The 16,646-nt window shown below is 41.1% G+C and overlaps 2 protein-coding genes across 5 annotated transcripts in view; one reads left to right on the top strand and one right to left on the bottom strand.

Annotated features, from left to right (window-relative positions):
- Positions 1–1,694: 1,694 nt before the first annotated feature.
- Positions 1,695–5,285, bottom strand: IFT22 (intraflagellar transport 22). Of its 3 annotated transcripts, XR_795677.4 has the most exons (6): positions 5,157–5,282; positions 4,794–4,873; positions 4,617–4,706; positions 3,683–3,885; positions 2,422–2,777; positions 1,695–2,095 (listed from the first exon to the last, which is right to left on the bottom strand). XR_795677.4 is itself a non-coding variant. In XM_019621913.3 (5 exons), the coding sequence occupies exons 1-5, from the start codon at positions 5,193–5,195 to the stop codon at positions 2,031–2,033; spliced, it is 477 nt and encodes a 158-aa protein (XP_019477458.1). In that variant the 5' UTR covers positions 5,196–5,285; the 3' UTR covers positions 1,695–2,030. The 3 variants fall into 3 exon arrangements, 2 of the variants coding, with proteins under 2 accessions (XP_019477458.1, XP_010720099.1); XM_019621913.3 differs by lacking the exon at positions 2,422–2,777 and having other exon boundaries at positions 5,157–5,285; XM_010721797.4 differs by having other exon boundaries at positions 1,695–2,777.
- COL26A1 (collagen type XXVI alpha 1 chain) overlaps positions 5,261–16,646 on the top strand; it is a 172,229-nt gene continuing 160,843 nt past the window's right edge. For both annotated transcript variants that reach the window (XM_085240760.1, XM_085240761.1), the window contains exon 1: positions 5,261–5,641. In XM_085240760.1, the coding sequence (XP_085096886.1) occupies positions 5,616–5,641 (26 nt within the window). In that variant the 5' untranslated portion in view covers positions 5,261–5,615. The remainder of the gene's footprint in view (positions 5,642–16,646) is intronic.

The raw sequence follows: 16,646 nt of genomic DNA on the forward strand, positions 1-16,646 counted from the left end.
TTTAGCAGTGCACATCAAAATACATACGCTGGGAGACACTGAGTTTATTAAGACAGTATATTTTAAAATTGGCTCCACTGCTACACAGCTGGCAACAAGGAAAAACAATCGAAGGCAACGTGTAAAAAACTTGTTCTCTACCTAGACTGAATTTTCCAATAACTGTCTCCAATAGACCACCCTATGACAGTGATTGCAAACATATAAAGCCTGGTTGTTTCAAAAGTAATAGAAATAAAATGTAGATGTTGAAATGCCAGCCTCCCTCTATTTCCTTCCAACCTTTTCTTTTCATCTCTTACTGTTTATTTTACTTTTTTTCTTTCACGGTACCTTTACTCTCACTGATGTTTCCTTTCAGTACCTCTCTGTTTCTTCTCAGAATCAAGTGGAGCTTTTAGCATTAATGGCAGAACAAGAGCCAGCAGACAATGAAAAGAAGCTGGGGCAGCAAATTCTGTGAGCACAGAAAGCAAAAAAGAAAAGAATGATGTGGGTTACTGATACCAGCTTCACACACCACACGCTTGGTACCAACCAATTTGGAATTGTAATTCTCTGAAGTAAAGCCTAGCTCAGTATGTTTTGTTGTGTTAGTTTTAAAACTGTTTAAAAGATCTTTTAAAGCTTTGTCTCACATACCTTTGTTTTAAATAAAAAGAGCTTAGTAATGAGCAAAAAATAGCTGGGGAAGTACCACATACAGCTGGGACAGAGGCTTTCAGGCTCTACCTACATGTTCATTGATTTTGAGCTGCCAGTCAATCATTGTTAGACTACTGATGTGGACTGAATTCACAAAAAAGGGGAATGCTGCTTATTTACTTATTTATTTGCCTTAAGGAGTTTTGGGCATTTTGAGGAAGCCAGGAAAAGACACGAGCTACTGCTAATATGTTTGTGACAGGGCTCCACACCCTGACTGCTCACTGAAGTTTCCTTATCTCATGCTGTTAGAAAGCCAGGAGAAAGATGTGTAAATAACAGAGATTTTGGAGACATCTCTTCTTGCCACCTTGGAAAATGGAGAATGTTTGTAGAAGAACAGAACTAATTATTCAGGAAAGGAAGAACTTTGAAAATAAAATAGCAGACTGATTAACCTAGGTCACTGAAAAACCCAAAGCACTCGCGTCTGTCATCTTGAACTAAAATACATTAAGTGGTTCTTTTTTTTTTTAATATACTTTCTATAAAGGATGTTAACTAAAATACAATATTAGAGGATGAGGCTGTTTTAACAATAATACTTGTAAAACAGCTGCAGCTCAAATATAGCTGTGTGGCATGGAACATGCAATGAAATAATCTGCAAAATTTAGTGCTGTGAGTCAGATGTGGTTCTCATAAGCCACTGATGTAACACTTCACAAAGCAAGCTGCAAAACAGGATAAGATGGGAAGCTGCTGAAGGATTTCTGCAGTTACTCCTCCCAGGTCCTCTCTACTTTAAATTCTCCACTGGTTTAAAAAAAAAAAAAGTGTCAGTATAGATATATTCTTCTGGTCTTCATTCATCATTTCTTTGGCTATTTGGGTCCACAGCAAGTTTTTGCAAACTCCTCTTGTAGGATCTAGTTAGTGTGAAATGTACTACAAATTTATCACAGCTTTCCTCACTAATAATTAAGGAAGTTGATAAGACATCCACAAAAACATAATTCACTTTCCCTTTGAGGGCAAAAAGGATGCAATTTTATTATAAAAACAATTTTATTGCCTTAGTATTACATTACAAAAAATGCCTTCCACAGCAGAACACATTAAGAACAGGGATGAATGCAAACCAAACAAAACAGAAAGTAAATCATCTATGAAACCACTTATTTCAGTACAACAGGGAACAATAATCCAAGTTTGAAGCAGCTTTTCCTCCTCTGGAGAATGCAGCACTTATTTTTCTGCTTATTGGAGCTCCAAGAATAGGCCAAAGTAATTGCACTGCACTGAGATTTTGATTCCTTCTCTCTCAGAGTAACCCATACCTTGTCTCCAAAGAGGATGAGTTTGTTGTAGTAGAGGGAAAGCTGTCATGAGAAAGGCTGCAACTTTGACTTGCCAGAGCAATCGCTATGAAATGTGCTCTCTTCGGATGCTGGACAGAAAGGAGAATTTCTTATATTAAAACATGACAACATGTGCACATGTTTGGTCCATACCGACAACTGCTTCTCAGATCTCCACTCCCATCAAATTTCAACTGACTTCCAAAAGCATAACTCCTCCAGGAACACAGCTAACATGAGCACTTTATGATGCTTCAACAGAACTCCACAAACCTTAGTTCTGTCATGCTTTCTATTAGCACCTGTACAAAAAGGGATTCTTGAGTGAGGAGACAATATCTTTATCTTTTAGTCCACATTAATACACTAAACAATACCTTCCTGTACATCTGACAACAAATGAAACTGAACATACCAAAAGTTACCCAAATTCTTGGATGTGCAGCCACCTCTTTGGCACCACAGTTTATCTGATGTCAGCAGTTGCCTCTTCTGGTTAAGTTACAAATCGTGCATTATTTTCTTTGAAGCATTTATAGTCTGGCAAATTCTTCTTGCAAAGGATGTTGCTAGCACGGCTTACAAAGTTAAACCAATCCTTTCTCTTTACTTTCTTTTAATGTTACGAAATAATTGACATTTCTTCCTTCTCTCTGTTCTCATTTATTACATTGATAATGCTTCTGAAGTATTTCATAAATTCCATCCGAACATCTTCAGGATCATCTTCTAAGTTGGAATGTATTAGTTTCAGCTTGTTCAATGGGTAAGCTTTGAATGTAAGAAAAAATTAATTAGGCATATGCCTTTAGAAAAGCAGCACTCATGATCAATGTCATGGGACAGATCTTGGTGAAGACATCAGTTGGAATTCAGAAGTATCTGATGTCTCATACCTCAAATGACATAGAATGTGAAAAAGAAATGCAGCATAGCTTGTTGGCACTGCAAACAAGAAGAACTTGCTGCTAGTTTAAATTCCTCAAATGTTATAATTAAGGCTTAGAGTCTCACAGTCAATTAGGCGTAACTGAATAATTCAGCACTGAATTGCATTTTACTACTGAATTGATAAAATTTTTGAATTATTTTAAAATTACAGAACGGTGTTATTATGTTAAGTATGTATTAATATATTAATGCTTATAATAAGTACTTGTTTGAAAACCAGAATAGGTTGTCCAGAGGCAATGCATGTTTCCACTTGTAAAAGCAGCCACGAATAATTGTGCTGCATACAATAACACAGCTATAATAATTTTAAGAGGAAGATCATTAACCTTGTAGTACAAAGGGCTCCTAGTCTGCTGATCACTAAAATGCAGGTTTAAGTGGCTTCAAAAATGTCAGTAAGCAGAAGGTAAAACTCTGCGTAAGATAAACTGTAGTGATGATCATTTCTGGTTGCAGTCATCAGTTTTAATGCCTGGCTCAGTTGCACACTCACTGCATGGCCTTAGAGATGTCACTCAAATGTTTCTAATCTTTATTTTCACTTTCGGGAAACAGGGACATTGTTTACCTTCTAGGTGACTTTTGAAATTCAGTAATTTTGTTTTGCAAAGCATTCTAATATTCTTAGATTTTCATGAAAAATGAAAGCCGCAAGGTATGGCCAATTTCAAAGATTAAGAGATCAACAAAAAAACTCTGACCAACATATTCTATATTCTTACCTAAGGACAGATTTTCTGTGTCCTCTGCACTGCCTGGCTTGTGATGTGCAACAAGGAGACACTGGCTGTCAAGCAGTGGCTGCTGTTGCACGAAACAGGAGTACCACATTTCGATTTCTTTCAGGTGACTGGGCAGCTCAGGATTGAAGATTATTATTACGCCGTGAGAATCCTTCATAAGAGCTGGCCAGCATGTTTCAAACCTTGAAAAAGAGGTGCATGGAAAATGGTAAGACTGATAGCAGGGAAATGGAAATATGCACTCAAACTTCTCAGAGTTTTCTTCTCCCCTCCTCAACAATGTATCTTGGTGGATGCTCCACCTCTGAAGACACTCAAGGTCAGGCTGGATGGGGTTCTGAGCACCTGATGGAGCTGTGAATGTCCCTGTTCACTGCAGGGTGCTGACCAGATGGCCCTTAAATGTCCCTTCCAACACATACAATTCTATGACTTTATGATTTCAGTAGTTTTTCTTGAATATAATGTTAGTACTCTTGCAGTGATCTATGATACTCCAAATATACTTTCTTTCTTATTCCTAAAAACTAATCTGTCCAGTTCTGTAATCCTGGGAAATTAAGGCTCAATCATATAAATACATTATTTGAAATCCATTCACATAATAATTTCAAACAGAAAAAGGCAGGGCCTCTACTTTGCCTCTAACTTCATTCTGAGAGCCACAGATTTTACTGTTATGCTCAGCCCATAGCCAAAACTAACGGTGTCAGCTGAGATCACAGAGAATATTACCCAGCATTAAATGCTTTACAACAGAAAGCAATACAAATTTACACTGGCGTGAAGAGGTGGTAATATTCCTCATCTCCAACAGATCACAGGTTTCAAGGTCTTACCCATGAGAATGTTGTGTAAACAGGATTAGTACAAACTGAATAACCTGGAAGAAGTAACAGCAATGCCAGCTTACTTCTGATCACCGCTGCAGTCCCACAGCTCAAATCGACACCCAGCTCCCTTGCTGTTTCCGTTTAAGTTCGGCTTCTCATACTCCAGGATCCTGTGAACACAAGCAGGTGTCATCCACCACCTTGTCATCCACCACCTCAGACTTGTGGGTTGCTTCAGTCCGCACTGCTGTGCTCACCTCACTCCTTGTGTTGGGACATAGCTGCCAATCCCCTCTATGCTCTCCGAAACAAAGTTTGCCAACACGGATTTTCCAGACTGGTACGCGCGAGAAAACAAAAGATAACCGTATCAATTCAACACGCCAAAGCCACAACGGACAGAAGAACACGGGCTGCTCCCAGCACCCTGCCCTCCCTCAAGGTAACCGCACGCAGGCCTGCCCGCCTCCTCCACCCCCTCGCTGCACGGCCGCAGCCTCCACATCTCCGTGCCTCCCAGGCCCCGCTTGGGAACTGCGGCCCTCAAGGGGCAGTCCCGAGCCCCGGGGAGGATGCCCAAGGGTTACGTACAACCCCGAAGCTCGCCGAGGCTCCCTCACCTCGCGGGGTCCCACCAGCAACACCTTCGCCTTCAACATGGCGGCCCCCCGTCCGTCGCCTAGCAACGCGGCCGCGTGGGGAGCGGGAGGGTAAGCGGGGGGCGGGAGGCGTGCTACGATTGGCTGTGCCGTCGTCACGTGGTGGAAGGGCGGCGCATAAAGTAGGGCCACCGGGAACGCTGCGGACAGTTCCGCGTTCCCACTGCTTGGCGGTGGGCGCAGTGGCTGTGGGAGGAGTGCGCGGGCGTCCCGTGGCGGCTCGGGGCTGTCGCGCCGTGGTTAACAGCTGTGGTGTCCGTGGGACGGGGCTGGCTGCGGGGTTCCCTCAGAAGTCGTGTAACCGACACAAACACGGCGAAACGGGCACAGCGCTCCGCGCTGCGGTGTCCTTCTGCTCTGTGAGGTGATGCGGTCCCTGCCTGCGGTTCTGCTGCCGTTTTGACGGCAGATTGTCCCTGCATGGACAGCACGGCAAGTTTGTTAGGGTAAGCAGGAGTATTCCTCGAGTGGCAGCTAAATAAAACAAAACACGCCATCTGGCAGACAGCTGTGCTGCTCAGGGGCTGTTTGGTGCCCGGGTACAAACGTGCTTTCAGACGAGCTTTCAAACAGGGCTTTTAAATGCTCCCGTAACATAAATGTTTACTACGGGTTCTGCTAATAAATGTGAGCCAGGACTGCTCTGCTCGCACTGAGATGGCTCTGAGCTCATTCTGTCACGTATGTTTTAAGTTTGTGAAAGAACATGTGTGAGTCAGGGTGAACTCACGATGCGTGGACAGCTTGTTGTTAATGCTTTCTGCTGTGATGTTTCTCACCTTTCAGACCCTATAACTTTGATGGGTGATCCAGAGAGAAGCAATGAGGACAGCGTCTCTCCTATTAGCTGGTACATCCACAAGTACGTGGAGAAAAATGTGGTATAAAGGGATTGTGGACAGCAAAGTAGAAGGAAATAATGGACTAAGAGTGAGAATGGGTAAAGCTGGCTGCTTGTGCAGCTGCCCAGAAAGCAATTGGGATTAATTTTTAGATGAAGCATAATGTAGCATCCTCATGTTTGTATCGGCCACTGAAGAGTAAGGAGAGCACAGCTGACTACAGCTGCAATTTTCACATCTATCCGTGTGCTTTAGGGCTTTAAGTCACATCAGAAAGTGGGAGTTAAGCTGCCTGTCCACTTAGAGTGACATTTTCAAAGCGTTTAAGTTAAATACAGTCGCTGTTACAATCAGCGTCTGCCTTAGGAGTTCGGGTTATGTTAGTTACTGATATGTTGGTTGCTGAGGCTACATATGTACAAATCAGCAAGGCCATTTTGTTTTACTTACTTAAAATTCTTTGTTAGACTGCAGGAAAGAGGAAACTCCATCTGTAAGTGAACTGCTTCCAGACTGTACTGATAATAGTCTGTAAGTCTTGCATTTATGAGATGGCTGTCTTTTCACCAGAACATCTTGGTAGCAAGCAAAAATGATCTCCAGACGATTCTGTGTGGAAAGATCCTCCTTCTTCCTTTAAAAACAATTGCAGGCTATTAATAATATTTCAGTAGAATTATTCTTCACTCTAGAAATGTCTGTGAGAATTCACAGATGCAGTGATTGCTCTATCATGACATGTGCTTGCTGTTTGAATTGCAGATAAGAGGCTCCAAGTCAGAGGCCCACAGGTTTTACTGGAAGCAGCAGTAAAATGCAGTGCCAGTCATTCAGATAATACTTAAGCTCTTGGAAATCATTCAGTCTTTTGGAGAACAAGTATTTTGAGTTTGTTATATTTTGTTGAATGTGCCATATAAAATTCTTGTGTGAAAGCAGCCCCAAAAAAATCTTTCCTTAGCTTCTGCATGTTTATTGTGCATAGTGTGACAGTCAGTGTGTATGTACAGAAACAGCCTTCGAATAGATGCAGAGACTCATGTTATATCCCATTTATTGATCCTGATCAGTTGGGGAGCAAGGCATAGAATGCAAAAATTGAAAGGAAGAAACACTTTGTGTGTGTGTGTGTGCTGAAGACATTTATTAAATAAGGAGAATATCAGTACTGTTGTGAGCTGCAAGCTTGCTACTGAAGAAGCTCAGGGAAGCAGTATCTATCTGATGTTGATTGAGCAGGTAGGCTGAGGTAGGCAGAGTTGAGGCAGAAGAGTTGATAAAGTGTGGCTGCTCTCTGGATGAGGCTTTGGTAGAGCTAGGAAAAAGGACCAAGTGGAAATAGGACCTTAAGGTATATTGACAAAGGGTGCAGAGGATTGCTGCTCTTTATTGAGAGTGTTTCACTTACAGGTGGCTCCTAAGGGGGTATGAGCACTCACTTCAGTCTCTCTCCTCAGAAAATCTGTTCTGGAAGCACTTGGAAAAGCTCATGCAAAACCAACTGCTTTGTTCATACCAACAGATCATCATGGTCTACATTAATAGGATTATCTGTGGTCTCAAAGTATTCTCCAAAGAAGATGAGGATCTTTATTTCTGTGTCATACACGGAGAAATAAAGGCAGAGAAGATGTCAGTGACTTGCCTGGCTTACCTAGCTTACCTAACTTACCTAGCTGAGAGCAGAGGTGGCAGTTAGTTAAAATGCCTCTAAATTTCTGTGCAGTTCTTGCACCCAGGTTTGTCATCATGGGCATCACATCACAATGCTCTAATTTTCTGATTCACAGTACATTAAGCTAGAGAGAAGATTTAACTGCTGGTTTTAAATGTTAAGCTAAAACTGTATATGATGCCTCTGATAGATATTGTTTTTGTTATTCTGAGTTTCTCTGATCGCAGTCTGTGGAGCAACAGTAACACCTAGTGGCTAAATGTGCCAGTCCGTTGTCTTCTTTTGTTCCCTCCCTTCAAGAGGTATGAGTTGGAGGGGATGTGGTGTGATTGACAGTTTTGACTTGAGAGGCCAACACTTAGCATCTCCAGGGATTTGTCATTTTCCTTTCAACCCTCCACCATGTTCTGTTTTCTATTAAAAGTGGTAGATGAAATATGAAACTCTTCCTCCCACCTCCCAGCCCCCATCGCTTTCCTGGCTCATGGAGGAGGTTGTTCCAGTCCATCTTGATCTGTAGGTGGGTGGGCTGTGAGTGGCCGGTTCTACTGCTTCCAGCTTGGAGCACTCAGATTTCTACATAGAATCCAATATTTTTTTTTCTTTTTCTTCTTTTTTTTTCTTTTTGGTATGGGAAGGATCAAGCAGATCCGATGGAGCTTAGTGACCTTGGTACATTTGATAATGTGGTGTTAACTTGCCTGAGTTGAGGCAGAACAAACTGGTCTGTTCCAAACAGTACTATTTCTAAAGATGTGTTACGCAGGATTGTTTGCCACGATCTACTGGGACTGCTAATTTATCAGAGGGGGATCCCCTAGAAAAATAGTGTTTGAGAGGAAAGAACCCACAGATGTTCACTGCGTTAGCAGGGAAGCCCTTCAGAGGGTCTTCTCTCCCATGGCAGAAGAAAGCTTTAATTTTTCCTTGGGGAAAAAAAAAATTAAGCAAAAGTATTTCAGCTAAAGCATTCATAAATAGAGCTTCAACTCTGTGGGAATTACAGTTTTGTCATATTCATGCTGTCTAATCTTAGGCCTCTGGTTTAGATATTCTGAATTACCCTTTGGGAGAAGCATTTATTCAGGAGAATCTTCATTGTCTGATGACAGTCTGGGCTCTTAATTTGTGCTGTGGATGCATTCTTTTTCCTCTGGGACAAGCTTGCATCACTGCCTGCTCAAAGTAGCAGCATTGCCTCCATGCCTATCCCCAGCTTTCAATTTAGGCCTGTCCAATTACCAGGGAACCGTTTTCAGCTGAAAACTGGTATGACCCCTCTGAAAAGAAGAGAGAGAATAGTTTTCACTTGGACCAACCACCTGTTCCTGCTTGCTATGCTGCACAAAAACCTGTTGCTAACAGAGAGAAGGTAAGAAGGACCTGTGGGGATGTGGCTAAGTGGGAAAAAGTGGGGTTATTTCTTCCAGCCACTGTAGATATTGCTGCATTGAAGCAGGCATATAATTACTTCATTAATCAGTCCTCTTAAATTTGGTGTTCTTAATATCTGTTGGTGAGAATAGTGAAAGAGAAACGTTGCCTGGTGGTGAGGAATGAGGAATAATGTGTAGGGATGTGCTGGTAGAAGAGGGCATAGCAGCTTTATTGAACTGGATAAAAAAACCTCAGTGCCTGGGTGGTAAAAATAAGTTTCATAGGTGGTAAAGAGTACTGGATGACTAAAACAAGACAAACAAGGGATAACTGTGATTCAAAAGAGCTCATGCAACCTTTTCTATTAGACCCGTATGCTTTTTGTTTTGAATGCAAAATTTCAAAGTAAATTTTGTTTCTCATTGACAGATGTGTTTGCCACCCCTGTTGGCCTGGAAAAAGCCTGCATTTATTAACAGTCTGATCTATTTATTCACCCAAGGACAGCTCCTTAATGCCTTCGTAGAAAGCAAGCCAAAAAAGCACGTATTGCCTTGGAGGGACTGCCTTGTGGTCCTAAATGAGAGGACATCCTACTGACAGGAAGGTTTTGTTTTCTCTCATTTTTTTTCTCTGTTTGACTCATGTGTTGCTTTGGAGATGATGGCCAAAGCCAGGAGTTTCTTAACCCCGCAGTCCTTTCAGGCATTATGTTTCTGCTAACATCCTGGGTCAAATCAGCTGTCTTTTCCAATGTCTCACATTCGTTTTCATTGCAGACTCAATTAACCCTTGGCAGCTTGCCAGTAGGGAGAACAAATTTATACCAGTAATTAGTATGTTTTGAGGAGTCTGGAACAAGATCTCCAGTCCTTGCAGCTTTGCTTAGTGCAGTGATGAGTGCTTAATCCTACACCTTCAATGTAAAAAGTCTATAGTCTTGATAATTTATGCCTCAATTCCCTTTGAAACCTGGGAAAGATAGTAAGTATATTAGTTTCCTACGCTTGGCTCACTTGCAGTCTCTTCATTTGAGAGGTCCTCCCTAATATGTTGTGGTTATAAATACTCGTGTAAGACTGGCACTCTGATATGATCATGGCCTGCCAGTGTGGTGGTGCTACAAATGAATATCTCTGCATTTCTGCAAGTGGGAGTGGAACTAGAAGAAGCATGTTGTACTGTGTATTTTAAACACTGTGGGGAATGTTTTGGAAGCATAGGAAGATAAATACTGAGTGCTATCAAAGTGTTCCTATTTAGTAGAGATTATTGATCGTGTAGTATTAAGTAGTTCATTGTTTTATTGTTCTTCAATAATTTGAAAACTTAAATATTCTTCTTTTGGCTTGGGTAGTGATGTTGTCTTGAGTTGTAAAAATACTGGGCTTCACCTAGGAACAGATTTTTATAGTTTTCATTTTAATTAGCAAGCTCCAGATTTAGATGGATTAATACAATCACTCTTTCTTTCTTTTGCTGTATAAGTTCAGAAGTATAATCTGTCACTTGTGAGAGTATAAAGAATTGGACTGGAAGCATTCCAGGCGCTTTACTGTAAGTGTTCAAAGATTTAATGGACTACTCAGTCATAAAATCTTTAATTTGAACTAGACCTTTATATTCTCCATTCTTAAATTCACTCTTTTTACATCCAGGGGATTTCCTGTTATCCAAGTATATATGGAGGCCCTTCATTTCTGTGTGTTTTTTAATTCGAATCAAATGTAAATGTCACTGGTAGACTGCACTTAACCTCCTTAGGTTCATATTTCTTATTTAATTGCATTACATTTTAAGGCTTAGCACTGTGTATTTACTGCTATTAATAGCATGCCATATTTTAACAAAGCTGATATCTTCTGCAAATATATACAGAACAATGGAGATTGATTATACCGGATCTTTCAAAGAAACTGTATCTCAAAGCCATTTACAATGAATAAACACAGTGGAGGGTTCCAGTTAATGTAGTTCTTTAAATAACACAGCTCCAATAGTAAGGAAATGGATGGCTGGGTTATCAAGGCTGGTTGCTCTCTTCTTCCCCAGCCAGAGACTGCACCTCAGCAGATCACCAGTGTAACAGCAGCGTGCCTAGGTATGTGTTGCAAGCTCTGGTTGTTCTCAGAGATGTTCCAGAACTGCAGCATTGCCTTTTCCAAAGTCCACTCAACTCCCCTGTAAGCTGGCCAGCCTCCTTTCCACCCAACCTACAGCTCAGCTCTTCAAACATACTGTCAGTCAGCTCAGGAAGCCTCTGAACATGGAAAATAATTATCTAATTTTCTTGAAACTTCTAAAAAAGGGCAAGTATTACCTAGAGATCATGTATGGAAAATCTGGGACAAATCTACTGTGCTCTGCTCGAAAGCCAGCCAGCTGAACACCTGTTTTCAATGCAAAATAGTGCATCGCCCTACAGCTGGGGCACTGCACTGGCTTTTTCACAACAATCTCTTAAATTCAAGATGTGAATTGAGCCAAAAAATATTTACTCTGAGTCACTTCTTTCCAGGCACATGGTGAGGCTGATAGTCCTGTCCTACCATTTCATTGCATACCAAAAATCTCCTTAGTCTGATCAAAAGATTTTATTTCTTTTTTTTGGGCAACAGTCAGCTTAAATATTTTGTGCCATTTAACAGACTTTATCATTTTCTTTCTGCCAAGAAAAGAACAATTTATCACTTTAGATGATAAAGTCTCACCTTCATTCTTCTTTTTCTTCTCATTTCATTATTTCTACTATTTATACCATGCTATTTTTTAATCCATTCCTATCATCCTAACAGTATCCACAAAATGGAAAAAAGCACCAAACCCTTTGTTGTAAAGGGTGTCACTGAGAGATTGCCTAAATAGCTCTTGCAGGCCAGGGATCTGAATCAAATCTCCTACAGCCCATGTATCCATCCTGTGTAGGACCTGATGGCCTGAGGGGTGATAAACCTGTGTAAACTCAGGGGATTAATTAGGGGTTTGTTTTGTATCTGTAGAGAGCTTGATCTCTCTTAGACAGAGGACACAGCAGGGAGATTAAGAGCTGTGGTGGAAAAAGCTGTCTATGAAAGGAGATGAATATTTGAGGAGTACAATTTAAAAGTTCCATTTTGGATTGTCTAGAAATGGAAGTGAGTGAGGAAGGGAGGGAAATCTGTGTGCAGCCTGCTCAGTAAGGTGCTCAGACTAAAGCTTGTTTGACAAAACCACCCAGTGGCCCTTGGAGGAGGGGTGGTTTCTGAATAGCAGGTCAATACCAAGATGTGGTGTCCATTAGAAACAACACCCAGTGTGAACACCAAAACTAGCATTAGTGTCTACATGCATAGCTGAGCAATATCTGGATCCAGCTGCCTTGCAGTGAATTCAGCCTTCAATACCCACACAGATTCTTTAGCACCTTTGTCACATTTGTATCGCTTCCACAGAGAAATCTGTCAGATTCAAGAGAGATGAGGAGGAGAGCCAGCTAAGGAGCAAGGCAATGCCACTGAGCAGTGCTGAGGTTTACTTACCTCAGAATGAATGCAGCAAAAGGTTCATAATGTAAATGGATAAATCTGGAGAATATTCGCTTTAAACAATCCCCAGAGCTCTCAGCCTAACACGCAGCTGTAGGAAAAAGATCCCCAGCGCTGGACAGGATGTTGGGTTGCATTATGGTAAGATCAGGGTATATATCAAAAGAGGTGTTACTACATAAAACACTGGTGAATTCTGCTTCAGAGTGCTCTTTTCAGTACTGCTTGCTCTACCTAAGAAAGATATGATTAAGGGGATAAAGCATGGAGAATGAGAATAATACTGTGCCTTTCAGGTCTGAGTTACAAAGCAAGACTGAAGAGCTTTGGTATTATTTTGTTTAAAAAGTTCTGTGATTCAGTCAGTGATTTTAAAATAATGAAGGGGATTTAATCACATTGAAACAGACAAAATCTGTGAAAACAAGGAAACTTAATTTGAAAAATAGCATCTTGAGAAAAGAATGAGGACAGAGAAGGGAGAGGCTCACATGAATGCTTCAGGAAATATGTAATGTCAGCTATTGGTGGGGTCCCTTGAAGCCAGAAGCTTTAGAGCAGAATAAGGTGAAGACAGATCTGGAAGGAAAATATGGTTGTGGTAGTTGTATTGTGGTTGACTGTTTACCAGTAACATGCAGAGATGCTGAAATCCATGCCAGGGCAAGCTCTGGAAAACACCTGCAACACAGAGGAAACAGAAGATCCTACATCCTGGGAGGTAAGGTCCAACAGGGGCAAAGACAGTGCAGCAAGGCGTTGACTGGCAAGAATTTTGCAGTGTGAGGACAGATGGCTGTCAGGTAGTGCTCAATGGCTGCAGTACAACCATTTCTGACTGGCAGCCTACAAACTTCCAAAGGACCTTAGCCAACTTCTAGGGGGCTGTGAAAGCCAGCTAGAAATTCAAACTTGTCAGGCCTCATCGTTGTGGACAACAGAGGGAGTTCCTAGGAGATTAGGAAAAAAAACCCAAAACAATAAAATCTGGAAAAATATGGTTGGAAGATACTGATGGATTTGATTTGTGGAGGAAAGACATTCCATGCTTCCCACTTGCCCCCCTATTCTTCTGTTTCTTGGCTCCTGTATGCACAAGAGCAGGGTTTGGGGCACAACTTGTGTGGGATACAGGAGCTGGGAAGCGTGTGCTTCTCTCTAGATACATTTTCTTCTTTCATTTGCCTTTCTGTTTGTCAGGAAGGAGGTGAGCCCATTCCCTCTTGTATGACTTGCACACCGTGAGAAGGAACTCAGACTCCCATCAATGGTGGGGAGATTGAGTCAGACAACCTGGGCCATGGGGAGCCTGAGAGAAGCAGTAGGATTTCAGGGCCACAGTCCAAAACTGAAACGTTCTTTGGTCATGAAAGTCCCCACTTCTCTAATATTCTGAGGGAATCTATGACTCAGGATGGATTTCCAAATCAGCTAAATGTATGGATACCACTGAATAGAGATTTCTTACTGCTAGTGACTCAGTTGAAAGCTGCAGCCTGGCATCTGATAGCTTCTTTCACTGCATGTTATAAAGTACTTTGTGTTGCTGTGGAATTCAAGATAGCCCATGGCTTGGAGAGTTTATAAGATCAGTCTTTATGTTCTGTGCAGCATCAAGGAAGCAGGCAGCCCTCAGGGACTGAATAATGCTTAACAAACAGCTAATGATCATAGTTGGAGGATATAGACATGAAGACCAACCTTCCAGTGTTTTCTTTAGTGATCTCAGTGATGGCAAAGGGAAAAATGCTTATTAAATCTGCAGATGAGGCAAAGCTGGGACTGGATGCAAGAACACTGGAAGGCAGGATTAAAATTTCAAATGATCTTGACAAATTGGTGATATGATGTGATTAAAAAAAAAAGGTGAAATTAATTAAGAACAACTGCAGGGCACTATGCTTTGGCAGGGATAATTTTAACCAGCAGATACAGGATGGGGAAAGGTCACGTTAGCAGTTCTGCAGAAAAAGATAAAGGATCCTAAGTTAAATGTGGATTAGCAATGATGTATAAATACCAAAAACTTAAATTCTCAGCAGGGCTATGCAGAAAATACATTACAGGGAGGTACAGGTTAGAGGAGCCATAATACGAGGTAGGTGTAGAGCACCTAAAAAGTTGAGAGGAGAATAACAAAAAGGATCAGAAATGTGTAACGTATGACCTACAATCTTATGAAGTTTGGATAGTTTTGCTTCCAGACAAGGAGAGGTGTTCAAACATTTTGAAAAGTACTCTGAGGAATCAAAAGTCAGAGATGGAACCATTTTCTATGTCCGTAATGGAGAAAATAAGACATTAAAAAGCTTAAATTGCAATACAGCAGACTGAGGTTGGATGTTGAGAAAAACCACCAGTACAAAGAGAGAAGCACTGGTCTATGCTGTCAGAAAACCATGGGAGGTTTCAGAACAAGGCAGACAAATTTGTGCCATGAGCCATCAGATCCTGCCTTCTAGCAGGGAAAAGGAGCAATTAGTTAACTTTTGCAGTCCTTCCTGCCTTCTTCTATTTGTGTCTCCACTCTGGCAGGTGTTAATGCAATAGTCCTGATATTTAGCACTGGCTTTATCACACCTGTTCATATCCCTGCTTCACTGTGCTCTTGGTGAGTCTGATACATCAAGGATGTGTGTGTCAAACTCCCTGCTCACCTGCAGATAAGAGCTTCACTGCACGTCCAGTTGGGAAAATTTCTGCCTGACATCAAAAGTAGTATAAGTTTTTCTTCTCATAACACAGTGATGCTCAGAACAGGTGTACTTCCACTGGATGCAGTCATTGTCTCACTGATCTTTTCAACCAGCATTTTCCATCCCCTGAATTATGTTTCAATCTGGGTTAGTTTATCCCATGTATTACTTTATATTATTCACACAAGTGCTTCAATCAAACAAAATTCTCCTGTAAGTTCAGTGAGTTTTGCCAAAGCCATGACTTCTAGATCAATTCTTGTGCTGTTACAATACCACTGTGTATTACGTTTACTGCTTCTACTGCATTTTGAATTCAGCTCTGATTGATTTATTCCAGATCAAATTTAAGAAATCTTCAGGAAAAAAAAAAAACACACTGGCTTCTAGCTTATAAATAAACACAGTCCTTCCAGCTTTCATTTTGGTTCAGGTTTGGTTTGACTCCCCAGTAACAGCCATCTTAAAATAAGCTTAGTAAAATTACTGCTTAACTTACAATGGAGATCTTTAACTCTTACTGTCACTATGCCTTATCCATCTCTCCTGGTTTTTCCAAGGTTCCTTGACTACTTTCTTGGATCAGAATGAAACAATCTGTCTTCCTTAGGAAGCTGGAAGGGTTTTATCCAAATTATTTTGGGGTTTATACAGTCTTAATCACTGACTTCTTTCTAACTTCAAAAGAGCATTTCATAACTAGAGTTCCACAAGGTTTCCTTACGTAGAGCAAAGCTGTTTTTGCTTTGGTCTCATCTTGGTATCCACATGAAAAGTGCGCTCACAAAATCCAAGGAATATGGATTTCAAAATTTTCCATGATTTTTATGCTCTCTAACAAAATTATAACTGTTGTTTTCAGCTCAGTCCTGACTTCTGTGATACTGTGAGTGATGCTGAACAGTTGAGCTGGCATTACAACAGGGCTGGACTTTACTCTTGTAGATATAACAATGAGTTTTTACCTTTCTAAGCCACCTTAAGACCTTTCAGGAAATGAATCCCTCTTTTGCTCTATCATACCACTGTTTTTCCCTTGTCAGCTGAACAAAAATCACACTAAACGTTGAGTGCTCCTTTTATTGTCTCCACATCATTTGTTGGCTGCTTGCATGCAATGTATGTTTAAAGAGATTATAGATATTTTTATCAATTTTTAATTTTTTTTCAAGTTATTTTTCTTGTTTGCCAAATGGACTATAGAAAGCTGATAAATGCTCCAAACCATGTGAAACCTCATGTGCCCACACGTCCAATGTATTGGTCTGCTGACATAACAGCTCAAGGCCATCACTTGCATAGAAAGCGAGCAGTGTGCAGGAGGAAGGCCCTCTGGG

The sequence above is a fragment of the Meleagris gallopavo genome, chromosome 21 (genome assembly GCF_905368555.1).
Source record: "Meleagris gallopavo chromosome 21, MGAL_WU_HG_1.1, whole genome shotgun sequence".
NCBI lineage: Eukaryota > Metazoa > Chordata > Aves > Galliformes > Phasianidae > Meleagris > Meleagris gallopavo.